Source organism: Aulostomus chinensis, chromosome 23 (genome assembly GCF_037954235.1).
Source record: "Aulostomus chinensis isolate RoL2024-O1b breed Wild chromosome 23, RoL_Achi_v1.0, whole genome shotgun sequence".
NCBI lineage: Eukaryota > Metazoa > Chordata > Actinopteri > Syngnathiformes > Aulostomidae > Aulostomus > Aulostomus chinensis.
The window spans coordinates 6,871,636-6,892,043 of NC_141342.1; the positions used below are offsets into that span (position 1 = coordinate 6,871,636).

General features: G+C 45.6%; 1 protein-coding gene across 2 annotated transcripts in view; it reads right to left on the minus strand.

The window, feature by feature from the left end:
- LOC147239312 (uncharacterized) overlaps window positions 1-15,158 on the minus strand; it is a 38,080-nt gene extending 22,922 nt beyond the window's left edge. Inside the window, exons 1-12 of one of the 2 annotated variants that reach the window (XM_086195073.1) lie at window positions 14,787-15,158; window positions 13,232-13,388; window positions 12,542-12,649; window positions 12,402-12,450; window positions 11,648-11,888; window positions 10,918-11,074; window positions 10,619-10,726; window positions 10,405-10,453; window positions 6,016-6,256; window positions 533-689; window positions 236-343; window positions 88-136 (exon numbers count right to left, since the gene is read on the minus strand). In XM_086195073.1, coding sequence (XP_086051199.1) covers window positions 88-136; window positions 236-343; window positions 533-689; window positions 6,016-6,256; window positions 10,405-10,453; window positions 10,619-10,726; window positions 10,918-11,074; window positions 11,648-11,888; window positions 12,402-12,450; window positions 12,542-12,649; window positions 13,232-13,388; window positions 14,787-15,085 — 1,723 coding nt within the window. In that variant the 5' untranslated portion in view covers window positions 15,086-15,158. The remainder of the gene's footprint in view (window positions 1-87; window positions 137-235; window positions 344-532; window positions 690-6,015; window positions 6,257-10,404; window positions 10,454-10,618; window positions 10,727-10,917; window positions 11,075-11,647; window positions 11,889-12,401; window positions 12,451-12,541; window positions 12,650-13,231; window positions 13,389-14,786) is intronic. The other variant, XM_086195072.1, reaches the window with a different exon arrangement.
- Window positions 15,159-20,408: the final 5,250 nt, after the last annotated feature.

A 20,408-nucleotide genomic window follows, 5' to 3' on the forward strand; every position in this document is an offset into this window, starting at 1 on the left:
ATGCAATCTGGTTGGATATGATCCCGAGTGGTGACACGTCATCTGTTTACATCTGTCCACATTTGAAACAAAGACATGTTGTCTTACCTACAGTAGACGTCCTGGTGGCAGCTGTTCTCTTCTTCTTCATTCTTCCCTGCACAAAACACAGACTTTCCATCTGATATCAACTTGTACAACTGAGACTCTGTGTATTTGTGCGTGCGTGTTTAGTAATTGAGCTTGTTGGACTCACATAATTGTCCCTGCCGGACCAGTCAGGGTGCTGCTGAGCATGGAGCTGACTCTCTGCATCAGCTAGCTGGTAATACTTGGCCTTCTCTGCCTGTGTCAGGGATTTCCACTGTGGACACATGAACAACTGTCAGTATACACATGTACCAGATACATAGACACACACAGATCCACACTGATGAGTGCATTTTCTGCAATCTTCTGAACTTCCTTGATTCATGAACTCCTCCCATGATACTGTGTTTTACCAGGCTGTGATGAAGGCTACGTAACAGAGAGAGAGAGTCCACACACTTACCCTCTGTCCCAGCACTGCGTTCACCTCAGCATTATTTCTGATGTTCAACTCAGCCATGACCTTTTGCCTGTGCTCCTTCACATACAGCATGAAGGCGTTAGGTGGCTTCTTAATGTAGGGCCGGTCTTCATCCTGCTGGTCTTCAGCCTTCCTCTCTCTACAGAGATACAGAGGGAACACGGGAGGGCTCATTACCACTGGAGGGGAGAGGCGTTTAGAAAGCAAAATGAATTGGGTGCTGTGCATCCCTGTGGAGGTTGTGGGCATCAAACCAATGGTCAATGCTCAAAGCCTCCATTGCTGGAGCTGTGGCCTGAGGGTAATCAATGCCTCAAGATGCAATATCCCTCAAACCTTCTGGTGGACACTGGGGTCAGTAAATCCATCCAACTGAAGATCTTCTTCTATTATCCCCCAAGGACTCCGGAGGCAGTTGCAAGATAATGACAAGACACCTCATGGTGGAGGCAAAGTAGTGGTTATGGGAGGCATTAAGAGAAGTCATGGACTTGCAGTCAGCATCAAAGCACTTCTGGGAAACAGTCAAACAAATCAGGAGGGGAAAAAAGAGAATCATCCAAGCTGTCCATAGCAAGAATGGGACACTGTTGACCTCATATGAAGAAGTAATAAGGCAGTGGAAGGAGTGCTTTGAAAAAAACCTGAATCGACTAACCCAGAAGAGGCTGGGCTATGAGGGTCAATCTCTCTAGCAGAGAGAGTCACTTGGGTAGCCAATCAACTCCACAGTGGCAAGACCCCAAGATCTGGCAAGAAATACGGAAGGCTCTCGGTTTTAAGGGCTGTCATGGATGATACAGCTCTTCAACATGTGTGAAAGTCTGGGATAGTACCAAATGGGTGGCAGACCAGGGTAGTAGTACCCTCTTTAAACTGGGGAACCAGAATTGTATCACCTTGAAGGAGAAATGTGTGGAATCCATTCTGGCTGTGGAACAACCAACCAGCTTTTCACTTTTGCTGGTGGGATTTGCTATGGGAAAAAGGCGAGTCCTTACCCCAAGTGAAGGGGTTAAAGTATGTTGAGATCCTGCTCTTGAGCCAGAAAGGACCATGCGGCCAGGAAACTGGAGTAGCAGGGGAGGTTTCACATTTATTTTACCACATTTGTTTTTGTGACGAAAAAAGAGCTGAGCAAGAAGGCAAAGCTCTCAATCTAAGAGTCAGTCTTTTTACTACTCTCATATGTGGTCCTGAAATATGAGTCCAGACAAAAAGAATGAGCAATCATGCTGCTATGTGACTTTCAACTAAATTAACTTAATTTCAAACATGATGCTAAATGGCAGACTATATAAATGTAACACAATGAAAAGTAAAGTCACATAGCAACCCTACGAGTTTTATAAAAGGAACATTTCATCCACCAGTGTCTATAATAAAAAGGTCCTGGGAACCTGGACCAATTATTGACTTGGACTGTTTTCGTTGTGGCTGTTTTATTTGTATCTAGTCTTTTCTACTGGCATCAGGGTGTTTTTCTTTCCCACCAACTTTACTTTTCTGTCTACCATATTTGCTGCCCGTCAGTAACACAAGTCCTCTCACCCATTATGTGACTGGATCCGCAATCAAAGCTTAAAACCAAAAGGAAAGCCCTTCACAAAACTACATCAGCCTATTACTCAACATTAATAAAGGGAAACAAAAAAAATATCTAGGTTTCTTTTCAGCACTGTAACCAAACTGACAGACAGCCACAGCTCTATGAGAAAAGTATTCCTGTTTTCCTGAGTCAGGATCATCAGCTGACCCCATATCCTCTTTAAACGCAGAAACCTTAGCGGCAGCTCTTGGCCCAGACATATACCTGGGTAGGCTTTCCCCCAGTGATTTTCATGAACTTAGTATGACAATTTCTTCTTCTAAACCTCCACCTGTCTCCTAGACCCATCCCAACGAAGCAGCTTCAACACTTTACCCCTAGTTAGCCCCTCTCTGTTAGTGTGATTAATCGATCACTGTCATCTGGTTATGTCCCACAGTCCTTTATTAAAGTAGCAGTAATTAAACCTCTTCTTTAAAAAATGACTTTAAATCAAGAAGTTTTGACAAACTATTGACGAATATCTGATCTTGCCTTTCTTTCCAAAATTCTTGGGAAAGCAGCTGCTAAACAGGACCAGTCCTCTTCACCCTGTACCTGCTTCCTCTAGGTCACATGATCAGGAAACACTCCATTAATGTTCACTGCTATGCAGACGACACACAGCTGAACTCATCAATGATCCACATGGAACAAACCAGCTGACTAAACTGGAGGCCTGTCTGAAGGACAGGAAAACATGGAGGACCCATCATTTCCTTTATTAAACTCTGACAAACTGAAGTTCTTGTGCTGGGCCCAAACACCTGAGGACCACCTGATCTGATGAGACAGGTACCCTGGATGGCACCACCCTGGCCCCCAGCACCACCGTAGGAACCTAGGAGTTCTCTTTGACCAGGATCCTTTAACTCCCACATTCAACAAATCTCCAGGACGCCTTCTTCCATCTACGTAACATCACTAAGATCAGACACATCCTGGCTCAAGAAGATGCAGACAAACTAGTCCCTGCTTTTGTCACTTCCAGGCTGGATTACTGGGATTCCTCCTTTCTGTGATCCGGGCAGGGTTTAGCGATCTGCTCTACTGTCACAACGTCCAATCTTGTTTTATGGAGATTGCTGGTTAAGAATCCAATTGCATGAGAGCTGGGAGGAGTGAAGTTACTGGTGGGCAGTGAGCATGGCTGACATATAAATTGAATTTGTGGTGAAGAAAATGGCGTGTCTTATTTGGGATTAATTTGTGTAAATAAAGCTATGGTTTATTTATATACTTAATTCAAATACAGTTAATTTATAGTTATTTACATTTCATATTCATAATTGATTCTATGATTGGTATATATATTGTTTATCCATTAATAATTGAATGATACATGACTTCACTTATTGTGATAATTCCCATGATTCGACTCTGGAGGCTGTTCTCAGACGTAATTTCAGTCTCTTTCGGGTTGGGTGATGTCGTCTTCTCCCGGACACTGTCATGAATGGCCTGTTGAACGGCCCCGTCATTTTTCACGTTCATGGACATAACTTTATTATTTTGGTTGTTAATGTGCTCGTTGAGCAATTATTTTGTGTGAATTGTATTATTTGTACAGTTTTCACGGTGTTGATGGAGATTTGGAAGCTTCATTAAACCCAGTTGAGAGGAAACTACTTGTGCTTGTCATGCCTGGAGGAGTTACACTTTGGGTTTTAAACAGAAGCCGAAGTGAACCTATGGACAGCACACAGCCTATCTGCAAGCTGTGCAAAAGACGTGTGCCAGTGAAAGACGTACAGACTACTTATCTGCACAAGTGCGGATTCACCATCCCGCCAAGGCTGCTAAACTGCATCAAGCTAGCACTGCTTATGCACCTTGCCAGTCCTTGTTGATGGCAGCAACACAGCTGTTGCAAGATTTTATCAAAAAGTTGCATATGAAAAAAGGAGAAACAGGGTGTCAGTGATGGAAAACAAACACGGAAGATGTTATGTTAACTGGGTCACATTTACACATTAACTTAATTAATTTGTCAAATTGCGCTTTGAACAGGGGGGACATGTTGCTCCCCAAGAAACAACATCACTAAATGCATGCAGTGGGGTTAATTAAAAAAAAAATCTTATGATAGTATGACAGGTACATTCACTTAACGATCTGAGCACCAACTGGAGCAAGCATAGTTTCAGCATGTACAGCTGGGGGAGGATGTAGGGTAGACCCAGGACCAAGTGGAGGTGCAGTATCTGCTTGCCAGTCTGGGACTGGAACCTAGGATTCCCCTGCCAGAGCTGGTTGATCTGGCTGGCAAAAGAGAAGTTTGAGCTTCCCTGTTAGAATCGTTACCTCCACAACCAGCCTATGGATAAGTGGTTGAAGATGGATTAATGATATTCATCTAGGGCAGGGAAATAAAAGACGCTTAACTGTAAACAGCAAAATATCCACTGAAAATGCAATAGATGCTGAGCATGAGAACATTTTGAGTGTATTTGAGGTCGTCCACGTTTGGTACCACTGCTGCTGATGAAGGATCGGCCGATACATTAGCCCAATTTTTGCGTTTTTCACTTGTACGCGGGTGGGTTCGCCAATATAATTTTCCCAGCATGATTTATAGACAGGCATCCACGGGCAGCTCTGTGTTGCGAGGAGACACTACAGTCCATGTGCAGACGATGCCTTGCTCCTCCTCTGTTTGCAGAGCGCAGAGTGAAGCAACTTCAAATCAACAGTCACTTTTAAACTTTAGAAGCATCTTTTAACTGTTAAAGTTGGCTGAAATATTGCCATCCACATTGAAATTAGAAACATGAATGCCAAATGCATGCAAATCTGATCTTTAAGTTTGTGGGTCAGAATGGACAACGGGAACCCCGCCTGCCTCGTCTATAAAACTGTTAGCCGCTCTATTTAGGGAGCCGTTTACGCAGTCGTAGGCCGTATAAACAGCTGTTACCAACATCAGTCACAGGATTAAGTAATCTCGACGTTGTCAGTTCCAAGTTGTCTGTAGGAGTAGCAAACAACGGGCTTTGGATACGTGTTGTGTGTCTCTCACTCCCTCTCCTCTAGAGCGGGGCGGAGCAGCCATATCAGCGACAACTTTTATGATGAGGGAAATGTTTTAGTCGTAGTACGAACTGAATATGAACTGCGTTCATGTTTTGTGATGACAGCAAACGGCTCTGAAAATGGTACCAATCCAGTTCTGTGGTGGTTGAGTTCTATGGAGTGGCGTGTTTTTTGTTGTTTTTTTTGCAGGGAAGCCAAGAGAGAGAAGAGAACCAACTTGGTTTTTTTATATTGTTTTTTTGTTGTTTTGTGTTCTTGATGCGCGAGGCACAAAGCTGCAACACAGCTTTCACACTGACACTTGTGAGTGAGTGCGTTTTCATGGTACAACTGGATCAGATTAACACCGGATAATCCCTTATAGCGATTTTGCCACTCGCAAATTGTCCAATTATACATGCCCCTCAGATCAGCAAATCAAACATCCTAAATGGCCGGAACGACGTAAAAATGCTTCATGTAGATTAATGTTACAAATGTGGCTTTTGCATTTCTCATGCCTATTGATGGCCCCAGACAGGTTACTGAGATCAGTGAGCCCAGTACTCGCCCCGGGGTTGGTTACCCTCCTAGTGATGAGGATGCCAATTCAGGCTGGCTGCCCCTTGGACATGACTTGAGTAATTACTGTGGTTCAGTAGGGAGGGAGCAAAAGCAGTTTCGGCCCCATATACCAGCCCGGGAAAATTGGCAGCCTGGATTGGTCATCGGCTAAGAGTGTAGGAAAAAAAATCAGTATTGGCTTAAACTCTAAAAAAATCCATATACCGGTAGTCAATCTCTACTGCCGATCAAGCATCAGCCACAAATGAAAGTACTTTTTGTCTGATGAAACCAATCTTACTTTGACGTGGAGGTGTTCGGCGGCAGAATAGCAGACGTGGACGGAGCTGCTACTTTATACACCACTTCTCCAGCTCCTTGGTGTTTTAACGCTAAAGAAATGTCTGTGCCGACTTGAGCCCCCCGTGGCAGGTGATGGTGGTCACCCACAGACTGCTGTGACCTCACTGCTGTGTGATGCCTTTCACGCTCCATAAGCACACACATCCTCTTTGCCTGTTGGAGTGGTTCAGGTGTAGCTGCTGCAATACAACAAAAAACACAGATCAGGGGGCGACTCACACCAACATGCTGCTTTTCTTCCGTCCCTCAATTTCTTCAAATACTCTTCGACATTGAACTTAATGTGTGCGTTTCTGCTGCCTCAGAGAAGGCCAGTGCTCAGTACGAAGTTGTCTTGATGGGTTGGTTCCCATATTTGATTGCCAAAAGTTGTTTATTCTGTTTGTTTTGTGATATCACAAAATTCATGGCCTTCATGACAATGGCTTTTATATGACTATTGATTGTGGTCATTTTGTGAATTCGTTACACTGTATTCCCATAACTCAGATTCTAAACTTTATTTTTTGTCCATTTTTTGACGATTGTTAATGCTTTCATACTTTAAAACACAGAAACCATGACAATATCAAACTTTCTGCTCTTTAACAGCATAGTCCAGGGGCACTCGAATACAAATCTTAAAAGGGCCATAAAGAATTTTTTCAATGACTCAAAGGTCCATTTATTGAGGTCGTTAGGCAACATGTGATAATGCTGTAATATTCAAAACAAAATGCCCTTTTCATTCAAAACAACAACAAAAATACAAACTAAAATGCAATGTCATTTCCATTTTGACATACATTAAAATAAGTAGTGGAATAAAACCAAACATGAGCACTCTCATGAATCCAAAAAACCCCCCCAAAAAAACATAAACGTGTCAGGAGGGGTTAAGAACACTTTTCTTTTTAAATTCAAGCACAAAGAACCACAAGGAAGAAGGACAAATGTATTTCTGTCCTGTGGTGAATCAATCATCTCAGGAATTCCACACTAGCATCGATGCTGCAATCAAACCAAATGTCCCTTTCAGTTTAACAAACTAATCAAAACTTTAAAAACTTCTCCAAAAACAAAAGTGAAGGTTAAAAAAATGGCGCTGGCAGCAGCGAAGTCTGACTGACCCAGCACCAGGCTGTCTGTGCATTGCTGGCATGGAGACGAGTCCCGGCCAGCATATCGCATCCAAGGGGTGGAGATATGAGTGACGTGCAAGTGCGGTCGCTTGTGGATTATCGGTGTACCTGTCTGTGTGTGCTGCGGCCGTGAGGGCAGGGGGGAAAATAAACCTGGCGTTTGGGGTTACAGAAAAAGATAACACCAAAGCTCTGGCTTTTTGGGAAACCTCCCGATGGCCGCCCCACCTGGACACGCTGACCAACCAAACCACACAGTGCAGGAACAACAGTTCTGGGGCCACAAATAGACGGTGGGCGAGCAGGATATGGCCGGGGGCCGCCTATTGAGGATCACTGGCATAGTCTCTCATAACTTTCGATTTCTACTGATTATGCTGTTCAAATTAATCAGCTTTTTTAAAAATTTTATTTTCACTTAAATGGATGTTACTGGAGAAATCGTTTAGAGTTTTTGCGGTGATCACTCCAATGCTCGGAAACAGCCCACTGATTATAGCCTTTTTCCACTACACATACTTTTTCAAACCTGAGTAAATGCTGAATAAAGCTGCTTGACTCCTGCGTGTATTTGAGGTGCATGGAGGTAAGGAACTTTGTTTCTGTGGCTACCACTTTTGGCAATTTCCTTCAGTCCATTTTTCAAGTGGTAACAAAATGAAATACAGAGGTTACTGGTGGATTGGGATCTGGAGAAGGCTTACGACCATGTTCCCAGGAGCACCCTGTGGGGGGTACTCCAGGAGTATGGGGTGGATGGCCCCTTACAAAGGGCCGTTCAGTCTTTCTACCAGAGGAGTGAGAGTCTGGTTCGCGTTGCCAGCAGTAAGTCGGACTTGTTCTCGGTGAGGGTTGGATTCCGCCAAGGCTGCCCTTTGTCACCGGTTCTGTTCATAACCTTTATGGACAGAATTTCTAGGTTCAGCCAGGTGGTGGCCCTCCATGATGTGGTCCTCTTAGCTCCATCAGGCCATGACCTCCAACTCTTGCTGGGACAGTTCACAGCCGAATGTGAAGTGGCTGGGATGAGAGGCGGTGCCCTCAGTGATGGTGCTAAAGCAGTCCGTTGTGGTGAAGAGGGAGCTTAGCCAAAAGGAGAGGCTCTCAGTTTACCTGTCAATCTACGTTCCAACCCTCACCTGTGGTCATGAGCTCTGGGTAATGACTGAAAGAACAAGATCCTGAATAAAGCGGCTGAAATGAGTTTCCTCCTCAGGGAGGCTGGGCTCTCCCTGAGAGACAGGGTGAGAAGCTCAGTCCTTCAGGAGGGACTCAGAGTAGAGCTGCTGCTCCTCCATGTAGAGGAGTCAGTGGAGGTGGTTCAGGCATCTGGTGAGGACGCCTCCTGGACGCCCCCTTCGGGAGGTGTTCCAGGCATGTCTGACCGGGAGGAGGCCTCGGGCCGACCCAGGACACACTGGAGGGATTATATCTCTGGGCTGGCCTGGGAACGCCTCAGGATTCCAGCAAATAAATGTGGTTTCCCCTCCACAGCCTTCCTTGGGCCCAGTGATTCCGATTTCTATGATGAGAAAATTTTGATGTTTTGATGTCATCAGCGAATATTTTGGCCTGTCTGCTAGAGAGGCGAATAACTATATGTGACTAGTTCTGGATTTGTTTAATGCCGATTAAGAAAGAGGGACGGGACCTCACTCCCAAGAATGAACACAGAATGTCAGCCAGCTTTCTCCATTGCTGCGCAGAGAAACTCAGACAGCTATTGTTTAACCTCATTACGTCCATGGCAGAGGGTAATATGCAAGCTCATATGCAAGAACAGGGTTTTTAAAGTCCACACTGGAACTGGATGTACATGGCTCCCTATATGAACCAGAATTCAGTGAGGAAAAGCAGAGAAAAAAGCCCTGCCCATAGATAGGATGAGGAGCCTGAGACACTGGGACACCAGGGCTCCAGCTGGAGTGAACTGGTGGTGCTGATGCTTGCATTGTTCGCATCTGGAAACTGAATTTAGCCCCTGTGCTGAAGTGATGCCAGTTACTTTTTGAAGTAATCACTTAATCTGCTGAGGAGGGGGCAATATGTGTAACACCAGCTAAAGCCTACTGGGAACAAAGTAAGTTTCGTAATGTACAACTGAATTTTTATACAACACACGGTTTGAGTCCCATGTTGGGGTGTCTATATTTGTTATTTGGCCAGCAGAGTGAATGTAATGTAACCTAACCTAATTCATTTTCATGTAATATGCTGTACAGGCTAAAGCAGGAATAGATAAGCTCGCCTTGCTAATGTTCATTTCTGTTGTGGATGACATCACCCACCATCCCTGGACCACTGGACCCCTGGCAGGGATCCTGTGAGCCCTGTTATCACCAGTCTGTGTAGTCCAGGTCATCAGCATCCAGTAGCAGCACCTGACGGGCAGCACCAGGAGACTGTGGACGTTAAAGACGAACTGGGACCAACAACTGAAATGAACTGGGACCTGAGCCAACAAGCTCCACATTTCATTTTTGTGAATTTTTGTTCATATTTGCTCAGATGAAAACTTTAAATGCATGTTGGTTGTGGTTCGTTTACTGGCAGAGTTTTTTCCCACTGGAATAGTGTGTTTGAGAAATACTAATTCCTTAGAGGACAAACACTTGAGATGCTGAGCTACTGTCTTTGCCAGATTAGCAAATATTTGTCCATGCTAGCATACTAGCAATATGGAGATGTAGCTGAAGTAGGAATCTACTTCTGGAACCTTTGGTTGTTAAACTGAGAGCCAAATTATGTCTAAGGATCTGTTACAGTCACGCTGGAGGAAAGAGTGTCCCGTGGTCTGTTAGGCTGCTTTGCACATGATGATGATGATGATGATGATGATGGTGCAGGTCCGTGGTGGTGAACCTGGCTGCAGACACAAGTCCACCATGAGGTTTAAACTGTAGCAGATCTTTTATTCTTCACAAAGGAAAATCTTCTGCCATCAAGTTCAATGCCAAAGAAATGAGGAGACACACGAGGACATTGGTGAACGGTAGACTGTCCAACATGAGCGTGAAGGTGGCCTTGGAGGGAGTTGAGGTTTTCTTCCAATTTTAGCCAAAAAGACCCTTTCAGCCTGTTCTGCTGATTAAACCCATTCCCACTGCAGACCAGACTCAGATGTTGTTTTTTTTGGAAATTGGGAAAAGGCTTTGGTAGACTCACTGAATTAACATCACATTTCAAATGAAGACATGTTGTCTTACCTACAGTAGGCGTCCTGGTGGCAGCTGTTCTCCTCTTCTTCTTCTTGCCCTGCACAAAACAAAGATTCTCCATCTGGTATCAGCTTGTAAGAGTGAGACTCAAGTGGGTTTCACCAGCTGGAGCGTTGGGATGTAAATGTGTATGTGTGTGTGTGTGTGTGTGTGTGTGTGTGTGTGTGTGCGCGTGTTTAGTAATTGAGCTTGTTGGACTCACATAATTGTCCCTGCCGGACCAGTCAGGGTGCTGCTGAGCATGGAGCTGACTCTCTGCATCAGCTAGCTGGTAATACTTGGCCTTCTCTGCCTGTGTCAGGGATTTCCACTGTGGACACATGAACAACTGTCAGTATACACATGTACCAGATACATAGACACACACAGATCCACACTGATGAGTGCATTTTTTTTCTGCAATCTTCTGAACTTCCTTGATTCATGAACTCCTCCCATGATACTGTGTTTTACCAGGCTGTGATGAAGGCTACGTAACAGAGAGAGAGTCCACACACTTACCCTCTGTCCCAGCACTGCGTTCACCTCAGCATTATTTCTGATGTTCAACTCAGCCATGACCTTTTGCCTGTGCTCCTTCACATACAGCATGAAGGCGTTAGGTGGTCTCTTAATGTAGGGCCGGTCTTCATCCTGCTGGTCTTCAGCCTTCCTCTCTCTACAGAGATACAGAGGGAACACGGGAGGGCTCATTACCACTGGAGGGGAGAGGTGTTTAGAAAGCAACAGAATCTGTAACAAGCTACGAGTATATTATACATCACCGTTGATACACTTCACCGTCTGCTGAGTTTTTGTTTGTTGCGCCCCAAAAAAGCTTGGTTACAACGACTTTTCTCAGGAATTGCAACTACATTTGTGGACTTTTCAGAGTTTTTCTGCAGTAAAATTGTAGTCGCTGGCAAAATTTGCAACTTAGTGCAAAAAAAATGCAATTTACATTCATCTGAAAATGATGATTGATGCAATGGCAGAACTGAAATTCACCGGAGGGACTGAGTTTGTATGAGTTGTACGTTAAAACAAGGCAAAGACAGCAATTCTGACTGGATTCTTCCAGAGCAGATAAATACACTAGAACCCCGAGTGAGACCGCTGCTGCAGGCTCAACAGACGCTGAGCATGATGACATTGTGAGCGTATTTGGGTTCGTCCATGTTTTGGACCACTGCTGCCGATCAAGCGTCAGCCACAAATGAAAGTACTTTTTGTCTGATGAAACCAATCTTACTTTGACGTGGAGGTGTTCGGCGGCAGAATAGCAGACGTGGACGGAGCTGCGACTTTATACACCACCTCTCCAGCTCCTTGGTGTTTTAACACTAAAGAAATGTCTGTGCCGACTTGAGCCCCCCGTGGCAGGTGATGGTGGTCACCCACAGACTGCTGTGACCTCACTGCTGTGTGATGCCTTTCACGCTCCATAAGCACACACATCCTCTTTGCCTGTTGGGGTGCTTCAGGTGTAGCTGCTGCAATACAACAACAAACACAGATCAGGGGGCGACTCACACTAACATGCTGCTGTAAACCTGCAAGTGTTTTTCCATAAATACTGAATCCAATCATTTATTTTGACAACTTCTGATTTCGACTGTGTTGTTTAATTGACAATTAGTTGTTTTAGACTAATTTGATGACATCTCTCACTGTTTAATTTTTAACTTTATACCAGAAGTCTGTGTGATAAAACTGCAGCAATTTATGTAATAAAATGCAAAGTAAGCATTAGATGTAAAGAAACACCTGAGCCAGCCTTGTTACGCTGGACCTGGACACACAGAGCCAGGGATCCGACTCTGAGCGACTTGACAAAGAAGGGTCAGTCACTAACTGCCCCTTCCTTCGCCTTGACCTGGTGTGGCAAATACCTGTCCTTAAAGACAGGTTGTGCTGATAATCCTGAATTTAAATGGTCATGACGGAATCTTGTTGGATGTGTCCTCTGTTAACATCACCTTTCAAACGAAGACATGTTGTCTTACCTACAGTAGACGTCCTGGTGGCAGCTGTTCTCCTCTTCTTCATTCTTCCCTGCACAACACACAGACTTTCCATCTGATATCAGCTGATAACTCTGTTTGCGCACGTGTGCGTGTTTAGTAATTGGGCCTGTTGGACTCACATAATTGTCCCTGCCGGACCAGTCAGGGTGCTGCTGGGCGTGGAGTCGACTCTCTGCATCAGCCAAGTCATAATACTTGGCCTTCTCTGCCTGTGTCAGGGATTTCCACTGTGGACACATGAACAACTCTGTCAGTACACACACAGACACAAATGAACAATAATGACAGAATGATAAATAACCACGTGGCGGCGTGGCTCAGAGGTCACGTGGCCATCCAGTAACAGAAGGGTCGCTGGTTTGATCCCCACTTCCCCTGGTGACCATGTCCAAGTGTCCTTGAGCAAGATACTGAACCCCTGACTGCTCCTGATGGCCCTGAGACGGACTGGTGACCCGTCCAGGGGGAACCCCGCCTCCCACCCAATGACAGCTGGTATAGGCTCCACCCCCCACGACCCTTTACAGATAAGCAGTATAGAAAATGGATGGATGATGATGAATGACCTGTTATCACCTGTGAGTTCTCAAGACAACAGGTAAGCTGATAAAGCCCACACCAGCGCTGCAGCCTTGACCTAGAGTGAGCCTGCAGGCGCGCTCAGGGGTCTGTGGTTGTGACAGTGGGAATACGACACACAGACCTACACGGAGCAGATGTCCGTCTTAGTGCACCAGCTTCAAGAACTGTTCTTGTCTTCACAGGCTGTGATGAAGGCTACGTAACAGAGAGAGAGTCCACACACTTACCCTCTGTCCCAGCACTGCGTTCACCTCAGCATTATTTCTGATGTTCAACTCAGCCATGACCTTTTGCCTGTGCTCCTTCACATACAGCATGAAGGCGTTAGGTGGTCTCTTAATGTAGGGCCGGTCTTCATCCTGCTGGTCTTCAGCCTTCCTCTCTCTACAGAGATACAGAGGGAACACGGGAGGGCTCATTACCACTGGAGGGGAGAGGCGTTTAGAAAGCAACAGTAACGTGATCCGGACACAGAAACCTTTTTTATGTACATGAAAACCCGGGAAGGAGACTGAATCTCGTATTCATCCAGATCAGACAGTGCAGCGGCTGCACCATACGCAGACGGCCAGAGCGCCATCTGTGACCGATTCTGATCTGCAAACAACCAAGACTAGTCGTGCTGCTAATCCATCTTGACAAAGCAGCAAGGAAAACTAAGTCCAAGTCACGTTGCAGCTCCACCAGGCCTCTTGATGGTGGCATGTCTGTTGTGGGTATCCTCGTCCTCCAGAGGGCTGGCTGCACCTGGAGCAACCGCCTATCACTCAGGTAGGTTATTACACTCACCCACAACTGACACTTCACCTCTACTTCCGATTCTCAGTTTCTCATCATGCTCTCTCGCTGTAGTTCCCTTGACGCCTGTGTAATCGACGTCAGTGTCAGCTGAACGTCTTCAGCGTGCGCGGTTTCGAACTTTCCTCATTCAGCTCAAACTGCTGAGGATTGGAAAAGAAGCAGGCTTCTGCCATCGTGCTTGTGTGTCTGACTTTCTCTCCTCTGATCCACTTGTTTACATCCTTTGGATCGGTGCACAATCTCAGATCGCTGTTCTTTCTTCTCAAAAGCAGCAGGGAGCCCTGTGAGTCGGCTCTTCCACATTTACCATCCATGTGTCTTCATTCACTCTTTCAGGGCTGCCAGGTTAAGTGCTCACCTGTGTTCAGGCTATAGCGTAGATTCCAGGTGGACCCACCACACAACCAAATGGAGCTGTAGACCTGGAATGGTGTGCTGCCCCCCCAAGCTGATCACTATTAGTTACTCTTCACAGTGAACAATTGCAGAAACCACATGGCATTGAGAACAAACCCACACAGACCAATTCAAGTGTTGGATCAGGTTTTCTCAGTCTTGAAGGACAACCATGGCGCTGGCTGGCAGGAGAGAGTTAAACACTCGGTGCTGGGGAGCTTCATGCACCTGTGCTGGGTTGGATTCATCCTTCTGAAGCCACTGCCCCACAGGTCTCCATCATCATCACTTCCACATCCCTACACCACTGTGGGCTTTGTGAGGCTGCACATGTCCGAGTATTGGCGTCAGCGGGACGGTCTTCAGAAGGAGATTTACAGTCGTGTGTGCTGAGGTCAGGACCAGAACCAGCACCAGAACCAGGCTGTGACTGCTACCAAGTCCGTATCTGTTCCAGCCTTGAGGCGTACTTACTTCCATGGTCATACACCTCCTATCCTGCTACCTGCTACCTGCTCACGGGCTGGTCGGAGTCACACTCCTGAGACCAGCACCGCTCTCCGGACTCCCTCTCTGAAGACGTACCGTTCACACCTTCCGTTCCTCCCGGGCGTGAAGTAGTCCTCAAACTTGCTCATCACCGCCGGGAACTGCTCCTTTTCACCGTCCTTGAAGAGGAGTTGGTTGTAGACCTGGAGCGCCGGGGCTCCGGCTACTGTTAGCAGCAGCGCTAGCTTCCGGCGGTCATCCTCTCCGTCCAGACCCGCGGAGCACAGATACTGCTCGAACTCTCTCCGGAACACTCTCCAGTTCTCCCTGACATCACCCGATACCTTTAACTCCTCGGGTGGGTGAATATTACTCTCTTCTTTTACTTTATTCATGGTACCACTGTGTTCACAACAGAGCACTGGGAGAGCCCAGATAACTACGTCACTTCCGCACTTATAAGTAGTGCAGTGAAAATTCAACAGCGCCCCTTGTAGCTAATTCTGTTAGCCGCTGCAGACGAGGATACGATTGGATGGATCCCTCCTCGGAGTCCCACCTGCTCCAGAGTGAGTGACAAATAGAATAACAAAAAAAATCCAATATGGAATATATTTCAACAGACTGTCCACAAGTATTTTGTATGATATATGTACACATAGCCACTTACTTGGATATGTTGTAAGGCCTTGTTGTCTTTTAAGGACCTGCAATTTAACAGGATGATTACAATTGTAATCAGATTATTGCAGTATAAATGAAACAGAATATCACCAAGGAAGATCAAGACATTACTGGGAAATCTGCCACGCAGTCACGTGACTCAACTCGGTACAGTCCGACAGCTGTAGGTATCAACAGACCTGCGGCTACAAGTCAGTTCAGGTGTAACCAATGCTGCCACCAACCATGAATCAGTCTCAAATGAGAAAATGCTTTTTGTACAATATTATAATAATAATAATGATAATAATAAGAAAATCAGTTCACAACCCACAACTGATCCAGGATCAGTGGGGACGGACGTCTGTTTTGACCAGTAATCTTGAGTTTTTTTCTGTGGTGGCAGCAGATAGAAGATGGAGGGACAGTCAGTGGGTCCTGGTCTGAAGACCTGTGGGTCCTACTTGTGGTGAATAACTGGAGTGGGTCAGAGCTGTAATCTGGTTCTCTTTGGGGCTTGGTACCAGGCCTAACACTTAATCCTTTAACTAATGGCAAGCCAACACAAAGAATTTATTGAAGTTATTCCAGAACTGATTAAGCTAATGAAATAATCAGATTTGTCCAGTTGAGGCATCAGACGTTCATTTTTTATGAGATGATTTATTTGTGCTGGCGTGCTGCAACCCTGCTGCCTTTCCCCAGGAACCTGACAGGAACATTGCAAGTGAGGTTGGTGATTTCTAAACACAAGGAATGTGACCTCGTCACTTGGGAAGAGAAAGATCTGATTCATGAAAGAAGTCCAATTTGAAGCACTTGATGGTGCAGCGAGTAGAAACAGACCTGAAAGAGGAGCCAGATGAGTTCTAGGCAGCGCTGGACCAAAGTGACTCGGCTGCACCAGATCAATAAAGATCCCAATCTGCAGCTCAACACACTGATGACGAGAGTGATAAGTCCCCCTTTGAAGCAAAGCCTCCCTCTTCACAGACCCACAACATAAAACCTGATAAGGCCCACAGGCTTTTCACCGTAAAAAACTCTACTTAATAAAAAAGACAATGTCTTAAAGGATTTATTGCAGACTTCTTTCTTCACAATAACACATTTGGAGTGAAATGAGCATTTATTTCCCTTTGGCCTCTGAGCAAGTGGGAGAGTCGTTTCTGCATGAAGCAGCTCTGTTTCCCGTGTCTGTCACCATGGTGACACCTCTCTGCTACTGATGATTAGACTGCAACATCGTTCCCAAAACAACCTCCCACTCCCGCAAATATCCCTGAAGACACAGGCCGGCCCTCCCCAGCCTGACCCCCCAGTCTGGACCCCAGCCTGACCCCCCAACCTGATATTCCATCCTCACCTGGTCAAGTGCTGCGACGATTGAAAGAAGTCAGCAGATACAAGCAAGTCAGTTCTGCGTCACACGTCCGTCTGGACGGTTTGACTTTTACTTTTGGACTTTTTTTTGCACACTGTTAACTAACTAAGTAAGTAACTAAGTAACTAACTAAGTAACTAACTAACAAACGAACTAATGAAATAAATAAATAAATAACAAAAAAACATTAAAAATTCCACATGGATCAAAATTATTCATCAGATACATTAAAAGCAAATATTCATGAATCTTGAGAAACACAGGATCTACAGGCCTACTGGGTTCCATGTATCAACTGAACATGGCTACACCATGAAGGGTGATTCATGAAAATTCAGAACTAATATTTCTCTTCAACATCCTCTTCTGCAAGTCCATGAGTTCACACACAAAGTTCAGGGTCCTACAGTCGAGGAGTTGAGTGAGTCAGTAAAACAGCAGACCTCTGATCATTTAGCCCAACAGTTGTCACCTGAAGGATCAATGTGTTTGACGTCATTTATGTTTTGTTCTTTGACATCACAAGACCACAAACAGAAGATTGAGGAACAGCTCAACAGCCCCCAGCAGGTGTGGCAGAGCATACAGTCCATCAGCAACTACAGGGGCTGTACTGTGTCAGCTGGGGACTCAGACGGAGCACTGGCAGAAGAGCTGAACAGCTTCTTTGCTCGCTTTGAGTCCCAGGCACAGCACTCAGCCACACCACCCCAACCCCCACTCCAACCCACTACAACTTCTGATAGCCCCCCATTCACTGTGGGGGTGGAGGACGTTAGACGGGTACTTCGCGCCGTCAACCCCAGGAAGGCCACGGGCCCGGATGGAGTACCAGGGAAAGTGCTGAAGGTATGTTCAGACCAGCTAGCACCAGTATTCACTGACATTTTCAACATGTCATTGATGCAAGCCAACATCCCAGCCTGCCTGAAATCGGCCACCATCATCCCAGTCCCTAAAAAGTCACCCACAACCACCCTCAATGACTATCGCCCAGTAGCGCTCACACCAATCATCACAAAATGCTTTGAGAAATTGGTGCTGAGACACATCAGCCAACAGATCCACGGAGGAGTAGAGACCTTCAAATCCTTGGGGTCCACATCTCTGCCGACCTCTCCTGGACAGCCAATACGTCAGCACTGGTTAAGAAGGCCCAGCAGCGACTCCACTTCCTGAGGGTGCTCAGGAAAGAACAGCTTGACACCAACCTGCAGGTGACCTTCTACCGCTCAACCATTGAGAGCCTGCTGACGTACGCTGTGTCAGTGTGGCACTCCAGCTGCACTGAAGCTGACAGGAAGAGTCTGCAGAGAGTGACCAACACAGCACAAAAGATCCTGGGATGCCCCCTGCCTGACCTAACCACCATCTACACCTCACGCAGCCTTAACAAAGCCAAGAACATCATCAAGGACAGCACTCATCCCGCATTCCACCTATTCAACCTGTTGCCCTCTGGCAGGCGCTACAGGTCCATCCCAGCAAAGACAAACAGACTCAGGGACAGCTTCTTTCCCAAAGCTGTCACCATGCTCAACGCAAGCTTGCACTAAGAAACTGAAGTGCCTCCACACAATCACCGGCACTCTCTTTTCTTTTCCACCACCAAATCTGCCAGCCTCCTACACAAAACCAGCTCAGGATGAGGACTGAACTGTATCAGTACCTCTGTATGTTTTGCACTATCACCAGGACTGTTCTGCCATGTTTGCACTGCAAATGCTATGTCACCTCAATCTGTTGATGACACAGCCACCTTGATCTGGTACTATAATGTGCCTGTGCACCTGGATGCACCACAGCACCACCTAAAGCTGCTCTCCACTCCCACATGTACCCGCAGTGGGACTTGCACAAGCCTGTTTACAGTTGTACAGTCTATGTATATGTCTTATATGTATAAGTACATGTCCTCATGTCTTTGCAAAGTCTTTGTACAGTTGTGTCAGTGTTAGTCCTACAGTAGGTATAGTAGTGTAAATATGTGTCTATGTATATTTTTCTATTTATATGTGCACATCCCGAGGAGCAGCGTTGCATCTCATTGTACCTGGTATAATGACAATAAAGGCATTCTATTCTATTCTATTCTATTCTATCAAATATATCAGTAAATAACTGCGCTCATGAATTAGCCAGCATTTACTGTGGAACAGTTGCTAACAAGCAGATAAAAGAGAAAACAGAGGTTGAGCTGTTTGTCACGGTGCATTCGTCCACGGTGTTCTAAGCATCATTTTTGTACTGCTAACCACTGCGTTTACGCTTCAACACAGATACACTGGCGTTCTTGAGCTGATGGTACTGATTCAGTCCATCCCTGACATGTTCGCTTCCCTTTCAACCACAAACACACCTCATTCCTGAGATGCTATATTCCTGATGGACTACAAACACACCTCATCTCTGACATGCTATATTCCTGATGGACTACAAACATACCTCATTCCTGACATGCTATATTCCTGATGGACTACAAACATACCTCATTCCTGACATGCTATATTCCTGATGGACTACAAACATACCTCATTCCTGACATGCTATATTCCTGATGGACTACAAACATACCTCATTCCTGACATGCTATATTCCTGATGGACTACAAGCATACCTCATCCATGACATGCTAAGTTCCTGATGGACTACAAACATACCTCATCCATGACATGCTAAGTTCCTTATGGACTACAAACATACCTCATCCATGACATGCTAAGTTCCTGATGGACTACAAACATACCTCATCCATGACATGCTATATTCCTGATGGACTACAAACATACCTCATCCATGACATGCTAAGTTCCTGATGGACTGCAAACATACCTCATCCATGACATGCTAAGTTCCAGATGGACTACAAACATACCTCATTCCTGACATGCTAAGTTCCTGATGGACTACAAACATACCTCATCCCTGACATGCTAAGTTCCTGATGGACTACAAACATACCTCATCCATGACATGCTAAGTTCCTGATGGACTACAAACATACCTCATCCATGACATGCTAAGTTCCTGATGGACTACAAACATACCTCATCCCTGACATGCTAAGCTCCCCAGCTTTGCTGCACTCTATCATGATGACATGAACTGCCTGCACTGGGGTAGCAGCATGTTGGCGTGTAACTGAGCCCTGCTGTGGCAGCTGTGTGTTTTCGTATTTGTGTGCCGGTGACATCCATCACATTGTGTCAGTAGAGGGGGAAATGCAGCGTGTCCACCTGAGTGTCAAGTTTTCCTCCTGAAGATAAAAGAAAGAAGTTAGTGGGTGTTTGTCCAGTGAGACGAGAGTAGAAATACTCCAGAAAGACATCTGTATGCACCGCATGTCTTCAAAGCTAAATTCCTCTCATTATCGTCTTCAGGAAAAGTTTTTTCTTTGTTTACAATAAATATGACTGAATATTTTAAGACAAGAAGGTTAGAATTATGTCATGACAAGACAATATAAGCTCTGAGTATGTGAGAGCCATTTGTGTCTTTTCTTTTGTCAACCGCAAATTAGTTGCTCCTCTAATTTCAGAACGTGTCTGTAAAAGCATTGATAGTGGTGCGGTGTTGGCGCCTCAGGTGAGGATGTGCTGAAAACACCACCGGATAAATTAACTTCATCACCTGGAAATTTGCTAACTGACTTTAACCTCTGCTTCTCATCC